At 49.7% G+C, this 16977-nt stretch overlaps 1 protein-coding gene across 2 annotated transcripts in view; it reads left to right on the top strand.

The window, feature by feature from the left end:
- Positions 1 to 16977, top strand: part of LOC100119924 (homeotic protein ultrabithorax-like) — a 122812-nt gene that overhangs the window by 89528 nt on the left and 16307 nt on the right. For both annotated transcript variants that reach the window (XM_008207263.4, XM_031928695.2), the window contains one exon: positions 10099 to 10500. In XM_008207263.4, the coding sequence (XP_008205485.2) occupies positions 10099 to 10409 (311 nt within the window). In that variant the 3' untranslated portion in view covers positions 10410 to 10500. The remainder of the gene's footprint in view (positions 1 to 10098; positions 10501 to 16977) is intronic.

Genomic DNA, 16977 nt, shown 5'->3' with positions numbered 1-16977 from the left:
TTCGCATCAATCCTGCTTTCGACGCGAAACCCAGCAGCAGCAGAATAGCACCCTCGCCAAGCGCATGCAGGTATACTCGCCGGTAGCCTCTCCTCTGTCGACCCGGTTATTTTTAGGCCTCCTCCTTCTCGTTGGCTTTATTACGTTATTCTTATTTCTCTCCCTCTCGTCCCGAGAGCCGGCGTCGCTCGTTTTTTATTTATTCGCTGATACGCTCCAGCGGACCACTCTCCGCGGGATTATCGTGCGCGCACAGCGTGGGGAGAGAGACTGAGAATGAGAAGGAGAGACGAACGACACGCGATGGAAATTAGAGGTCTCGTCGCGCCGGCTTATCTTCCAAACAGGTGACACGTACTCCGCGAGGAGTCTCTCCGAGTGGATTGGATACAGGGAGGGAGAGAGAGAGAGAGAGAAGATTCTTCTTTCTCTGCGGGTCGTCTGGTGCGCGCGGAGCTGTACGGTTTTTCGATCCTCCTACTCGTTTCTTCGCATTCAACGAGAGAGGAAGATACACCGAGAGATTTATAGCGCAAAGATATGTGTGCGTCTGTGTATTTTTTTAAAAGTTTTTTTTCTCTCTTCCGGGGAGAGTCGATGTCATAAAATTAGAGGGTCATCCATCGTCTGATTTATGGGCGCCGAATGGTAATTCTGAGTAACAAAGGAGACGTGCGCGCGTCGCGTCGTGGGTCCTTTTTTCCGAGGTGGAAAAAAGCAGTAAAACATTGACGGTTTGTTTGGAGAGCACTTGAGTGGCCTCATCATTACGGCTTGTAAATCAAGCGGACACATGTTGCCCCTGCCTCATGGTATAGCGCTAAGAAAGCTCTGCTTAACTTCACGGCTATGCAAAAACGAAAATCATACTGACCGCAAACGATTTACTAAATTGAGCACATGCACTTCCGTGCGCGACTTTACTTAACTTCGAGGGGGCAAAAAGAGCGAGAAATCCCGACCGCAAGCCGAGAAGAGAGAGAAAACGAAGAGCAGGGCAACCGAGAGTATATAGTTGGAGAAATAAGGCGGCAATAAAGCATATGTAAAATATATTCTGGAATTCCTTTTTGGACGCTGATATACGGCCGCGCGGCGTATCCGTGTGTCGTCATTGTCGTACTCTTGCTCCTTTCGCTCGAGCGCGAGCAAGACGAACGATTCCCCCGGATATATCTCTTTCACTCGTTATACGGGGGTGTGTACTCTCTCTTCCTCTCTTTTCCTCTCTCTTGCTCGCTCCCTTTGCCCACCTGCGCGGAATGCTGTACATACTCGGGCCTTTGCTTCTCTCCTTCCTTTTAACATCTCGCCTCGTCGTTTTTCTCCCTTTTCTCCGCGCAGAGGGAGAGAGACGACTGTGCAGCAGCGGCAGCAACGCAACGGGCTCTCTTTTTCTCGACATGCTCCTTTTGGGCCAGAGTCGAAGAACGGCTAAGCTGCGCGCTCCGCGCGCGACTGAAATCCTGACTGAGATTTATACGAGCCCCGGCGATACGTGAAAAATATTCTTTTACTCCTCGCGCTCGCGCGCTATACCGGGGAGAGACGTGTCCGGAGAGTGTATTCGAGAGCTCGGCCGCCGAGACAGAGTGATTAATTTATTGGGGCTCGGTTAGCGCCGATATTGGACAGGCCAGCCGGTTGTAAATTATTTTTCGCTGAATTCCCAGTGATTAATTGCCCTCCCCGTTTGCTCGGATTGAAATACCGCCGGTAATTATGCTCTCTGTCTCTCTCGCGAGCTCCATCGGGATAAACACTTCGCCGTGAGTCATATTCGCGAGGAAGAAAAGTGCGGAATTCCTCGGTGTGTATCAACCTGTTTTCGCGAAACGCGGAAGAAATGACTAAAACGACGAATCGTACATCATCTCATCAGAGAATGCAACGGACACTAGACGCGAAAAAAAAGAAACTAGCGCATACGCCATCGAGTGTATAGGGAAAGGGATGGTCTAAGGCGGGGGATGGGGATGACGAGGCGAAGGAAAGAGAAAAAGGCAGCAGGACCGTATCCCAGCGCGCAAAGGAGAGAAAGAGAGAAGAGAAGAGAGAGAGGTGGGGAGCGGTGCGAGGTGTCGCCTTACAACCGGCTCGCTTCGCTTATATACCTACGAAAGCCTCTTTTGCATGCCATCTTCTCCATCATCTACCTTCGCTTGCTCCTTTTGCCTTGCGCGCTTCCCTTCGCCTCTCTCTCCTACTCTTCTTCTTTTCTTTTCTCCTCCTCCATCTGCTTCCTCCCTACTCCTTCCCTCGCCGAGAGAGAGAGAGAGAACTTCAAAATGCGCGAGATGCACCGTCGCGCCTTTGGTCTTTGCATATAATTATATTAGGGTTACCGCGACGGTGAAAATAGCTGGAAGGAAAAAACGAGGAAAACTACGAGTGACGAATTTTACTCGAGACGAAAGCATCTCTCTTCGGAGTATGCATAACGTCGGAAGGAAGGGAGGAGGGCTGCGCTCCGAGATATATGGAGCCCTCTGGGGAAATTTCGACGGAGTCAAAAAAAAGCGTTTGTATCGCCTAGACGGTAAATATTGGGCGAATGCAAATCGAGAGACAACAACTTATTCTGACGCCCGACTAGACAATGCACGTGCGCATGAATACTGAACACCTCGCCGGGCTTATTTACGACAGTAGCCGAAAACTACGCAAGCGCCTCCCGCCGATTAGATTAAAAGTGTATTATACCAACAAAAAAGAATTTAATGCCACTGCGCGTCTAACTTTTTTCCCGCTCTCGCAGTGTGTTAACATTCGCCCAGGGCTCATTTGCATAATCAGCACACACAGACACACAAGCGGATATAAAAACAGCTCATCGAGCCTCAAAGCGTCGTTCGCCAATAAACAAACGATCTTGCGCGCGCGAAATAACCGGTTCGCGGGGAGATCTGCGCGCGTTGACCGGTAGCGGCGTGCGGTGCGATTACGCCGGACAATAAGCGAAATAACGACGCGGCTTTGGCTTGTAATACGATTTCGCGTTGAAAAAAAAATTCGCGGCTCTTTCTCCTCCCGAACACACATACGAATACACAAACGTGTAGGAGGAGTCCTTTCTCGCGGCGTCGTTCTTTCGATGCAAAAATGCGACGCGTATGTGTGTGTATACTTATACACACATCGAGTCAGCTCGCATACACACGCACACAAAGCCGGACCGATATCTTATTCAAGAAAGTTCCATTCGTTCTTCTTATACGCGCGCGGTCGACTTATGCTACGCCCCGCCGGCTACATTCTTGTCCGCGTCGCGCATAACTCCGCGCGATGGTCCGCCAGATTTTTCGTTGGACGGGAGAAAGAGGGAAAGGAATATGTATAAAAGCTGCTGCTGCTACTTCTCCTTTTTCTTCGACTCGTGCAGCTGAGGCGGACGTCGGGGTATTTCCGGCGTTTCTTCGCCGTTGCGTAATGCAGACTCTGTGCGTGTGTATAATGCGAGGCTCCTTTTTCGAAGGGACTTTTCTATGTGACTCCTTCACGGAATACCAATGGAGGGAAGGCACACGTCGTCGGGTTAATTATTTTTGGATGTTTCAATCGACCCGACGGTGTGTCAACGCTTCAGCTGTTGAAAATTTCTAGGAAGAACCTACGGCGTATTGGTGAACTAACTGGAATCCACGAATGATTAATTTTGGACTAAAAAAAGCGTTGTTTTAATCGGCTCCGCTAAATTAAAATCGTATTTCTCAAGTCGTTTGCAGCCCGATGCGTGTTTTCGATTAAAAAGCAAATTTCGGCCCGTAAAAACGTCGAACGAGTGCGCGCGCGAGCACGCGGCCGATAAATCGGTAGATTTAATTTTCTGTTAAAGTCCAATTTAAAGCAACAACACCTTTTGTAATCAGCGCTCTTCTGTGTATATATAGCTCGCGCTAAACGTGCATTATTTTCACGCCAGCCTGCAGCAGCAACCCAGGAATTTCCCTCTCGCATCTCTCGCTAAATTCACGCTCTCGAGTCCATACGCGCGTTTTTAACTGCACAACGCAAGCTTCTATCACTCAGACAAGTATAACAACAATAGCGATAATAAAAGGGAAGAGCCGATGACATGGCTTTGTCCGCGATCGATGTGTGGTATCGATACCTCGACGGCAGCAGCAGCCTTTCACTTTGTAAACGAGCTACAGCCGTTTTTCAAGATCGAGAGATCGGAGCCGCATTAGTGATAAAATGAGACACGACGCTAGTAGTAAGTATACTTCAGCCCTCGTTAGCTCCCGCAGTCTATACGGAGTTGTCTGTATAGGTGCGCTGCAAAAAAAAAAGTCCGACGATGGGATCTTTGCGGTTACGTCGCCTCTAAGTAGCCAAGCACGTTTGCGAGAGAGACGCCGATATACCGTTGCTTAGCTTTGTTTATATCGCGAGGATTAACACCTATGCAGCCGATAGCGAGGTTATAATGTTATCGAATAATATTCCGCATTATTGCGACAGCTATAGTCGCTTGCAGCAGCTGCGGGCTTATTGCGCTCCTCGAAGCCGGCATTCCCGAGACAGAGACACAAGGAAAGACGAAACTCGTTCGCGTGTCGTAATTCTGCGCGACAGCCTCGTCGTCTTCCTCCCTCTCTGGGTGCGCGCGCGCGGTGTTCCGACGGCAGGACTGTGCGGGGAGAAACCGGCGCGCACGCGAGCCTTCTCGCAACAAACTCTCGTGTTTGCGAAGGAGCAAGCGAGAGAGACAGAGAGAGAGAGAGAGAGAGAGAGAGAGAGAGAGAGTTCGGAGACACACGGTATGAGAAACGCGTAGCTACGCAGCGAGCCCGTAGCTCAACTCGGCTGTGTGCTTCCCTCCGCCTCTCGTTCTCCTCCTCCTGCTCTTCCTTCTTCTTCTCTCTCTCTCTCTCTCTCTCTCTCTCTCTCTCTCTCTCGTTCTGGCAGCGGCGCGAGCTAAGGTAGGTAATCCTCTCGGGGGCGTGAGTTACTGCCTGGCGTCCCTCGCTACATTCTTCCCCTTCCCGACGGCCCCCGCCACTCTCTCTCTCTCTCTCTCTCTCTCTCTCTCTCTCTCTCTATCTCTCTCTCTCTCTCTCCTTCTAGTTTCGGAGTCGCTGCTGCTGCTGCTACTTCTTTGGGCTATTTCTTTCGCGCGCGTCTTTAAACTTTTTCCCTCGTTCATCCTCTTTCTTCCTTTGCCGTCTCTCTTTTGGAAAAAGGATTTTCGTCTCTCTTTTTCCCGCCGCGCTTGATCCATGAGAATAAGAAACGCAGCGCGCCGCGAGCTCGCCGAGAGTTATTGGCCTTTCTTTCGCAGTCCTTACTTCCTCGCTAGCGCTGCTATACGCCCCGTTCCGCTCTCTCGCGCGCTTTTTTCCGAGGGAACAGGCTGCAATGTAAACGCGCAGGAGTATGACAAAGTTCAAACCGCTTTACGGCTCCCTCACCTTATCCGCCGAGGAGCTTAAAATCCTCGTTAATCAGTCTGGCGAACTGCTGGAAAATTTCTCCGAATGCAAATAAAATTCGAAAATCCCCCGAAACTTTCTCTTTCTCTCTCTCTCCACCCGCGATTCTTGGTCGCGCCCCTTTCACGCACCGACGCAGCCGGCAAAGAATAAGAATCCGGAGCAGAAAGTTCCCGGGCCACCTCTTCTGTATACGTATATACATAGAGCCCCGAAGAAAAGGGAGGAAGACTTCGCACGCGCGCGAGCGCACAGCTGGAGCAGCAGTAGCAGTTAGTCAGGCGTAATTAATAACTTACGACGGAGTTAACGAGGAAAGCAATGGTACTAGCGCGGTATCGCCGGGCGGTTCCTTAACTAAGGAAGAAGACTACCACGCGGAGGGAAGAATTAAGGAGGCTGCGGGGGTGGGGAGCGGAGACGCGCCCGCCGCCGCCGCCGCTGATGTAATGCCGGCGCATAAATACGTAACGGAGAAAGGGCGAGAGAGAGAGAGAGAGAGAGAGAGAGAGAGAGAGAGAGAGAGAGAGAGAGAGAGAGAGAGAGAGAGAGAGAGCGTAGTCGGTATGTAGAGAGGAGAACTGTTTTAACTAGAAGGGACGCGACGGGAAAATAGTCGAGCTTTGCATATCGATGTCGGCGGGAGAGAGCGAGCGCGCTAGCTTCTCTGGATACTTATAATAAAGCTTCGGGAGGAATTGATGATTGTGCAGTGTATACACTGTAGCGCTGGAGGAAACGCTTAATTCTGCATTTACGGAGTGCGAACTACTCCCCGACATTTATCGCTGTGAAAGTATTATTTTTTTTCTAATGCAATTTGTACTTTTCCTAACAGCCCTATCAGCTTTTATATAATAATATGCCTCTGAAAAAAAAACAGGAGAGCCCTGCGGCAATCAAAAAATTCAAATATTGATGAAAAGCCCGCGATAAATCTCCCTTCAGCTCCGCGCACGGCCGTTATCCAGTAATGTAATTGCCGAACGTCTCCCGATCAATTTTCCATGCACCACTAAAAACACCAGGCAGTATACTACGTCGTAGGCACACAATATCTTACATAATGAAAGCCGACGCGGATAGATGGATTCTCTCCTTGGTAGTCGTCCCCGGCGCGTCTTAATTCAGGGAGAGAGATCTGTAGCTCGAAATTGGCCCGGCAAGAAATTTGTAAGCTCGGCCGATCGCTCGATTTATGACAGCCGCAATGGGGTGTGCACGAGCAAAAACCGCGATACACGCACGCACAGGCAGAGAACTGCTACGACGACGCTGGAGCCAAATCCCGCGAGAGGGCCTTTATATTTCGTTATCTTCCTCTCTCGCTCTATCCCCGGGCAATTCACTTACTTTGATTTGATTGGCTCTCAGGGTGGTATGATCCGCTTTAGCCTTGGAGTAAGAGAGAGAGAGAGAGAGAGAGAGAGAGAGAGAGAGAGAGAGAGAGAGAGAGAGAGAGAGAATCTTCCCTTGGGCCGTGGCATAGAGAGAGGAAAGAAAACGTGTGCGGGTGTAGGGTATGCGCGCTTGGCGCTGCTTGTGTGTACAGATACGCCTCCCCCGCCGGCAATCAACGTATTGGCTTCACTTATTGGACTTGGCGGCGAACTCTGCTGCTGCCCCTGCTGCGGTATCTCCTGTGCGTGTACTTTTACGTGGGGTTGGTCCTTTTCGATGATTGTATACGCGCCATTTCCAATGATTCTTATTGCATGGCGGAGAAGAAACGCGCTATCTCTTCCAATAATACATCGAAACGCTGACTTACCGAAAATATTCAACGCTGCGCGATAAACGCAGCTGTCGCATAAAGGGTATACGATACAAGCTTGCAAATATCTTGCGAGCCCCACTGAATAATCGACTCTCTTGCGGATCGGTCGTTAATTTGCATGCAATGTATTAAAAACGCCGACTCTCAGTCTATGTAATATACATATACATACACCGCGCAGAGTTATCCGTAATCGTTTACGATATCAACCCTCCTCAGCGCCCATTTTCGCGGCAAACGACCGCTCGTAAAGCCGCGGGGAAGCTTCTCTTAATGCCCGAGCGAATTATTCGAACGCGTCGTCGCCACCTCTATATAAATACACACACACACGCCGAGCTGCGGGAATCATTTCGTTCGCGCGAAAAATTCCCAGCCGCGCAAGAAAGATCCCCGCAAAGCCGCAATAAAACAAAAAAGTCTACATTCACACACTCTGGCGCAGCCATTTTTCTTATATCCAGCGTGAAATTCGCGCCACCCCCGCATACGTTCCTATGGCTCCCGTCTCGTCTTACATTCACCCTTGCGCGCGGCGCAATAATAATGCACGCGCGCCGAAGTTTTCTCTCTTCTTCTCCCGCGAGACCTCGACTCGGCTAAAAAAATGTATTATATACGCGGGGGTGTGTCTCGAGTCGAAAAAAGGGGGAGAGAAAGCGGCTCGAGGGCGTAAGCCTCGAAGTGGAGTAGTATCAGAGAGAGAGAAGGTATATAAGGGTGGCGGGACCTGTCACATTTTCTACTTTGCGGAGACGTATGAGGACGGCTTAATTGGGAGTAGAACTCGCTCCCCCGGCCGCTAGACTGCTCTCTCTCTCTCTCTCTCTCTCTCGCTTTTATTTATAAGTTCGGGAGTCTATCGTTGTGCCAGCATCATCCGGAGGGTGCGCCAAGTTTCTCGTTCTCCTTCGCGCGCGGATATGCGGCGAAGGAATAGCTTTGACAAATAACCCTTATAAACAGCGCGCCGTGATAATCTTCCTGCCCTGAAATTGGTTTCTTGTATTATTAGCCCTTAATTTTGTGCGACTAAAGCGACGAGGGTGGCTAAATTCCTCTTTCGAAAAAATACGAGATTAAAGCGACTTCAAGGCGCGAAGAAAGAAACAATGAGTTAGGCGCACTTGATCGCGCGGCGATAATAAACATGACCGCGCGGCCGATATGAACTCCGTACTCGTAATATTTCGCGCGATCCGCACAGAGAGAGGCTCTCGTACGTGCGATTGCGCCGCGCGCGCGTTCCTCTCCGTGCTCTATGGCATTCCACCCTCGCAATTTCGCGTGTACCGCGTGCCAATAACAGATCGGCCTGGATATACCACTGTAAATATGACGGGGCGCGTTCATCGCCTCTCTGCGCTGCACCGCTGGCCACTCCACGGTGATTCGTCTACATTTTTTCGCCCTTTGTTTATATCATGTTTGCGCGTGCCTGACCCTCTCTATCCCTCGCCGCTGAGTTTATGTGCGAGGCCGAGGGACTAGTATATAACGTGTTGCTGTTTTTTACGAGCCGGAGAGCACCTATATGTATATACGTATAGGGACGAGTATTTTTATCGAGTGCCGCGCGATTCAATGCATCGATCTTCGTAGTTTCCTCGTTAAATTACGGAATCACGAGGGTATATTAGTCGCGCGGATAATGGGGGGCCATTGCTTTTCGAGTTCTTCGCGCCGATTTCCGATTCCGCGTGTAGCACTAGCGCAGTATAGCTCCCCTCGTACTCTGTAATTAATTGTTTTAAAAGGGGTGATCGCGCTTCCTTTACGGGCCAATTGATATACGCGCTTTAATATAATGGGATAACGGCCTGGCGCCAGACGGTTCTTTTCGAAATTCCGTTCGTTTGCATTAAAGCAAAAATAATCAACCGCTGATCTACGAGAAAACGCGAGTAAATCTAAAAGCAGAGTGCGATCGCCGAGGAAATTGAAGGGAATAGACGTAATCGCGGCAATAGAGAGGTTTCTCCGAGGGAAAAAAAGTCTAAAAGGGGTAGTGTAGCGCCGGCGGTACAGCCTCGACACACGTGGCCATACGGTCTCTCAATAGCCCGTGGCATGCACCGGCAGGCTCACAAGCTCTCTTTTCCTCTCCGGGCTCGAATCCTCGCGCTCGGGCGCTTTACGAGGCAGTAACGGCCGATAAGGTGAGCGCTCGCTCGCTCGCAGTTCTCCCCCCGTGCCGGTGCGGCTTATTCCGCTACTGCACCCAAGTGGCTGTTCAGAGAGCTATACACGCCCGACACCACACATTTCTCCCGGTCTCTCTCGCTTCGCTCTTTTTCGCACCCGAGAGCCGCGGCCCGTACTGTGCCGTGCCACTTCTTTCTGCGTTTTTTTCTGCCCCGCGCGATATACACTTTATTTAAAACCGTTTGCACTCTCGCCGGGATTTTCGCCGGCTGCGCTAGGTGTACTCAAAAATGTTCGAGCTTTTTTTAAGAAGGACCGCGCGGAGGGCAATTAGAGAAATTGCAGTAGCTCCAATAAAATGTCGAACGGTCCCCCGGATAAAACGTCGAGAATCCGCCATTAGAGTCACGTAAACAAGCCTCGTCCCCGAAAAGACAGAGCCGGGGTATTATAACGAAAGTCCTGGCCTGTGGGTAGTATGTAAAGATCGGCGCTGGCTCGTCCGCTACTCCCAGAGATAATCTCATTGCCATAAATACGGCGAGAAATTAGCCGCGAGGATATTTAGCGCGGCTACTGCACAGAAAGAATAAGAGAGGAGAGAGAGAAAAAAGCTGGAGATCTCTCCCGGTGGAATCGAGCAAACTCCTCCCCGTCGCGTTAATGAGATCGTGTCCTAATGGAGCCGGCGTTATCATTGTCTCCGCAGCAGCACTAAAGTTTTTCTCATTTTTGTTGCAGGAGCGAACGGTTTGCGCAGGCGCGGCCGGCAGACGTACACGCGCTACCAGACTCTCGAGCTCGAGAAGGAATTCCACACGAACCACTACCTCACCAGGCGGAGGCGAATAGAGATGGCCCACGCGCTCTGCCTGACGGAGCGACAGATAAAAATATGGTTCCAGAACAGGCGAATGAAGCTGAAGAAGGAGATACAGGCGATCAAGGAGCTGAACGAGCAGGAGAAGCAGGCTCAGGCGCAAAAGGCGGCGGCGGCTGCGGCCGCGGCGGCAGCGCATCAACAGCAGGGGGGGCCCGATGGGGGCAACTAGGGGTACGCCCTGCACCGGAGCCCCCCCGATCACCCCACGGCCAATCCGCACCACCCTCTGCTAGCAGCCCAGTGTACACAGCTGTATTAAGGTGAGTGACTTCCTGATTTTTTCGCTTCTTCCTCCAATTTATTTCCCTATCCGCTCGGCTTCAGTCGGTCGAATAATCGATTAGATGCCCCATAAACAAGCCGCGTGCGGGGGGAGAAACCCGGTCAGCGGAAAACTAGCGGCGAGTAATAGAAAAGGAAAAAAATTAATCAAGCCTCCCATTGTAGTCGCCGCGATAAAGCCGAGCGCGCGTCTTATCTTCTCGCTCCATGGAAGGACGCGCGGCCCGCACGAAAAGGGGGATCTCCTCCTAGATTTCATCTCGAGCGATCCTTATCGTTTCCGTGTGCTGCGTATACGAGGCGGGGCGTATAGAGAAAAGGAGAAAAATAAAAGAAGCGCTGACTCGAGTCCAGCGGAGCTGAAGCGAAAGTTTTTTTCACGGCGAGTCGCATGTGCTGGATGCGCGTGAGAAGCGAATCTAATGCTATACGGGGTGCACGAAACGGAAGCGGATCGAGAAAAGAAACGCCGTAATGTCATTCCTTCGAGCAACATAACCGACTGAACTAAATTTTTTGCCGCGGAATGGCTTCTTTGTGCACCGCGGGCGCCGCTATGGCGTGCGTTTATGAATGTACTGAGGGAGAGCTAGCGTGTATTATTTATTAACGTGCACCTCTCCGCGCAATTAAAAATAATAACTCGCTTTTTGCCGGGGGATCATTACGAGGCGGCGCTTAAGAAGCGTATGCGGCGACGTCGGGCAAAAAATTCGGCTGCTGAATCGATTTCTCTCTAACGGTTGGGAGCGAAACCATACCGCGTGTGTGTGTGCGCGCGCGTGTGTGTGTGTGTGTGTGTGGCGCAAGGATCGATTTTAAAGCGCACGAGTACAAATTCATAAATTCAGCAAAAACTCTCGCTGCAATTTTCACCTATAAATCACGAGTATAGAACACGGGCTTTTGTTGGAGCGCACACGATCTTAATCTCGAAAGTCTCTCGCGGATATTTTTATTTCTCGCAGTGTTCGTGTTATTGTTAATCCGATCTTCGAGGCATATAAAAGTCCGCGCGCCGTAAATTCCTCGTCCTCGCGCAGCGGCGAGCTATATCTTTACGCTGAATATTTAATAAGGCGCAGACCGCGGGCGAGTGTGTTTTCGTAATTCGTTGAATTATTCCGATCGCGTTTCTCGCGTTAACGGGGAAACTAGTTTAACGCTTCGAGTTTGAAAAAGAGAGAGAGAGAGAGAGAGAGAGAGAGAGCGCTAAGGTTCTTCCGGAGGTATAGCTGCAAAAAAAACACATTCGCTCTCCTTCCTATTTTCATTTCTCGTGGCGCTCTCCAAGCACGACTTCTTCTTCACCACGGGTAATTCGCAAGGCGTGCGTGCGTCTGCTGCAAATCCACGTCCGTTGCATTGGCTCCGTAGTAAAAAAGAAAATTTCACCTATTTTCTTCTCCCCCGCGCGCACCTTTCTCTGCTTTCTCGAGGGGTGGATTCTGTCCCCCGGAGAAAGTAGAAAGTTCGGCTGCAGGTAAAAAGGTCTTTTCTTAGCGACTTATCGCCTTTTAGAATGCGTATTTTGGTTTAGACATTCGTCTCGGAAAAGCGAAGAGCCCTTCGACGCAACGCAGTGTTATATTGAGGGACCGTAAAAAACTGAGCACGCGCCGAGCGTGATTTTCTCTTGCGCGCTGCGGGGACCGTCGTGGGGACACTTGGCATTCTCTGTCCTTTTTTTAGAAAGTTTGGTGGGTCGCCCGCTATCTCGAAAAAGTGTGACGCGAATTCGCGTGGATTTTTTTATGAGGCAACTTTTATTTGAAAATTGCTAGAGCCTGTTGGAAAGAATATTCATGATAAACGGTTCGTTAGTTATATAATTATTGGGTTCGAAATGACACAATTACGCGCTTGGAGTGTGTTGGGCCTGATCATTATGGCCGGTGTGTTTGCATAGTAGTTTTTTAATCTATGCGCGCTTGAAATTTGCATTTCTCCGCCGGCGAGACTGATTTAAATACAAATAGTTTAAATAGCCCGGTAAACACAGTTCCCGCGTGCGTGACGAGGAGATAGTTAGTGTGAATTTCCCTATTAAGACGCCATTAAAATCACTTCCAACGTTCAACAGACTGCAATCTGAGCGTACATTAGCCGCCGTAAAAAGGAAAGCTCGGCTTTGAATCCGCAATAAGCACGAAAGAATCCTCTCAATCTCAATTACAAGCGAGGAGCGTATTTCATTGTTTATACTCGCCGGAGAACGTTTAATAACGCAATAAACACATCAGCGCCCTGCGCGAAACGAAAAAATACCAGTTTGTTTTATTTTCCTCCGCAAAGGAATTATTGCTCGCACATATCGCGCCGTTAAAATGCGATATCCGAGAAGGCTTAATTAGGTTGTAAAATGAGTGACGATAATTCCGGTTATATCTCAAAGAGCGGGGGCCGCGATTATTATACGAGACTCTTTCGTCGAGTCCTTGAGCCCTCTCGCCTTGTGTCGGAAGTGGAACGTCGCTTCCAGATGTTCCCACTCTCTAAAAAAAAAAGAAGTAACGCTTAACTCTCGACAGCTCGACGATAATCTCGTTAGGCTACGAGCTAGAAGCAGAGAAGCCGTTTCACCGTCGGCCGGGAACCAACGCGCTTCCTCCACTGCTGCACCTGAAATACCAGATGCTTTCGTCGAAAAGTAGAAACTTATCACGCGCTGACGTGAAATCGGCGGAAACGTCGCTCGACCACGAAGGTATTTTTTCAACTGCCCGAGCTTCGATACGTGTTGTAACTCAGGCGAGCCACGGCTTTTAAATATGACTCGATTCTCTCGCGACGCGCGTATCTTTCTTCTTGTTTTTCGAATTAATTCCAAAGTTTCTCCCGCGAGTACTCGCGCTGTAGAGATGTCGGAGAGAGAGAGAGAGAGAGGCTCTCTCGATTCTCTTAAAAGCGATCTGCCGCCGGATGGTAAATAACGCCGAGCGGTGCAAAAGAGAAAGAGAAAAATGCCCTAAGGATAGTGCGAACGTTATTTTCGTCGCGACGCGCTGATTCATTTTTTTTTCTGCTCCGGGCTGCGCCATGATTAATCTCGCCTTGACAAAGAAATTTAAAGATACTCTGATTGTAAGTTGTGTAAAGCTCGATTTATCGCGTATGCGTACGGAGTTGTAATAATGCGCGGAGTAAAACAATTATTTATACTGCTGCGCGTTGCGCAATTAATTGAGTTATATTTTTGAGAGAGCATACCTTGGGTCCACAGCCGACGAACGATGAAATATTCCGAGTTTTCGGAACGAGTTTAAAACACCGAAATAAAATTCCCCAAACACAAATGAATCATTCCGGAATACCTGCAGCACCGAAAATATTTCGTTCTTTCAGAACGCGTATTCGGTTTCAGCGAGGAATCTTAATGCATTTTTAATAGACGTTATTTTAAAACGGATTTTTAATTATAGTACCACTTTTAACGCAGTAACGATCTCGATTGTCAGCCAACAAACCATGACTCGCCGAAATCGATGAAAAAAATCCAGCCAATAAATATCCCTCTTAACGCGGCGTAATTGGCTAAACACACCGAGTATCACGTCGTTCGAATAATACAAATATCAGCGAGAACGTATATCCACGGGCTGTATGAAATTTCATCGCACAGTAGCATCACGTATAAGCGCGTTGGATGGAAAAGTAAACGATCGCTGCGGGCGCGCGGAAATTATTCAATGAGTTTAGAGAAACGGCGCGATGTAATGCGCCGGTAGTCGCTTTCGGCTGTATGCGAGCTTTAACGAGCACTATCCGCGCAACGTTCAGTTATCGGCTCGTGTGCAGTGTATAACGAGAGTGTAATGATCGATTCCGATTATGGAGAAACGGCCGTTTCATTAATGCCGGTCGCCGTTTTCTCGCCGAAAGCTACGACGCGCCGAGGCGGAGAAGAAGGAGAACACGAGCGCCGAGCGACGGTAGTTAGTCTCTCTTCTCTCTGTCTGCCGTCGGGAGAAGTTTATGCGCGCGCGGCGAACGAGCTGCCTCGCTGTATCGATTTCCATTTTGTCAATTAAGCTTTAGGGCTTCTTGTTAACTTTTTGCCGCGTTCTCCTCGCGATTCGGCGACGTAACGGTGATTTTTAATTAATTAATTCGTTGGAAAAAATTTCAAGCTTTTTTGCCGCGCTTCCCGGGAGATTTTTCGTGCACTTATACTCTGTGTGCGCCAGTAGGTCCTTTAATAATTCATCGAAGGATATTTGAAATTAAGATTCTCCCGCGAGGCTTTTCGCAGGATTCATTAATGAGAGGAATCGCGCATAAATCTTGATTTGGGGCTACGTACAAATTTGCGTAAAAATCGTCGAACGTGCTTTTTAAAATGAATTGTGCCTTAACTCGGTGAATTAAGGATTCTTGTGTGTAGGAGCTTCCATTTTTTACGGGACGAAATCGCCGCGATGTAAAGTCAGATAAATTGCGATGATAGAGGAAATTAAGATCCTATCGAATGCCTTAATTGCGGATGTTTTTTTATGCACGGAGCGTTGCGGCCATCCTTTTCGTGTACAGTCGTGCGCAGTCCCCGGCTTGATTGAATCCAAGTACGTGCGTAAAATAATTATGCGATGATGAATATGCCGATACGCGCGTTTGATAGAGCCCCAGGCGCATATAGGCAGTTTAATAATTCAAATTTTTTACCTATCAATTTTGACTCGACGTACAACATAAAACTAAACCAGTACATTCAGTATGCGAAGGATTAAAAACATTAGAGTAAAAGTCGTGAGCTCTTAATTTACAACTTGGCACAGCGAGATATTACATACAATGTAACAACCTCAGCAGATTGCACGCAAAAAATATCACCCGCGCCATAAAATCAGTACAAAAAGTGTATAATCCTAAAATACACATGGCAATAACTAAGGCAGGATTGATTTTATAGAGCGTTTAATTGCGGTAAAGGCATTCCACGCTGCGGAACTCAATATATCCATTTTCGAAAATTACGGCGGCATTTAACAAACGACGGGCATAACAGTCGCCGTAAGACATTTGCGCGCGCGAATCGCCGAATGGTCCCGAGCGAAGAGCTCCAGTGAAGGAACCAATCTTTCTCTCTCTCTCCCTCGCGCGAAAGCGCAATAAAAGCTTTTTAACGGCGCTGGGCAGTTATTTATACATATCGCGGCTTTTTGTTGCCGTTTGCGTTATTAACGAGTCAATTTCACGGTCGGACGGCGGTGGCGGCAAAAACCGGGCCCTTTTGGCTGCGCGGGTGCACGTTATGCGATGAGAGGGTTCGTAATTGATTTGTATAGTCCCGATGTATCAATTAACGTCTCCCGGGCACGAACACACACACACACACACACACCCATATGCACGTATGCGCGCACGCAGACTCGTCGACCAAATCAGCCGACACGCTATAAAAGTCGCGCACGGTGGCATAAGATTTGCGGCTAGAGGCCGCCGCCGCCGTTTTCACGGGCTCTTTCTCACTCTATCTATCTCGCCGGTATCGGGCGGTCTCGCTCTCCCCGCGTTATATACGTACACCGGCGCATAAATGCACGCACGATTCAGCGAGGCTATTACAATACGTTAGCAAGAGGTACGGCAGCAGTAGGCCCCGCGCCATCTAGCGGCCGACGACGCATTTAGCGGGGCTTAGTTATGGCTGCTCACCCCCACTCTGCTCGCGCTGGGCGTGGCTTCATCGCCAAGCTGGCCTGCAGGGCGGGTACTAAATACGCGTTTCAGCGGCATACACACAGCGCGCGCGCGTGGGCTCGTTTCGCGCAAATGACAAATATTTACCCTCATTATCACGCTCGCGATTCTCGCGATCAGCCGCCGCGATTTTTGCCGGCGCGCGAAAAAAGTGAGAGAGAGAGAGCTCGCTTGTTTATATACGGCGTATATACTTGCGCCGTCTGCACAGCCGGACGCCGCGCTGTAGACTTCAAACGTCGCGACCGCCGTTTCCTCGTTTCGCGTGCTGCAGACTACGCGCGCTCGCTCGCTTGGGCGCACTACTTTAATTGGCTTTGGCTCGCTGCCAACAGATGGCGACAATGCCCGAGGTCCGGTCCACTGACCGCAGTCGGTATGTATACCTATATATAGAACAAGCCCTCCCTACCTTACCGACCGCTCATCGGTAAATCGTCCACTTTGCGCGGCGTGTATCGCCCGGCGGCACACTTTACTACCCACCAAGCTTGACGTATGGCCTCGTGAGCACGTAGTTCGATGATCGTCCGTAATGCGCTTTATGGTTTGTTTTTATCGACTCTGTGCTGCTTCTTGGCTATGCTCGCTCGCTCTCTCTCTCTCCTTCTTCCCCTACTGCGACTCCCCACCACCTTGGCACACACACACCACGTTTTTCTTTTCTCCTCCCTTGCTGGTCTCTCTCTAGACTTCGGAGCCAGGACCCAGTCCAGTTCACATGCGTACGCGCCGACTGTCGTCTTCGTTCTTTC

The sequence above is a fragment of the Nasonia vitripennis genome, chromosome 4, assembly GCF_009193385.2.
Source record: "Nasonia vitripennis strain AsymCx chromosome 4, Nvit_psr_1.1, whole genome shotgun sequence".
NCBI classification, from domain to species: Eukaryota; Metazoa; Arthropoda; class Insecta; order Hymenoptera; family Pteromalidae; genus Nasonia; species Nasonia vitripennis.
This window is presented reverse-complemented; position numbering and strand designations above follow the sequence as displayed.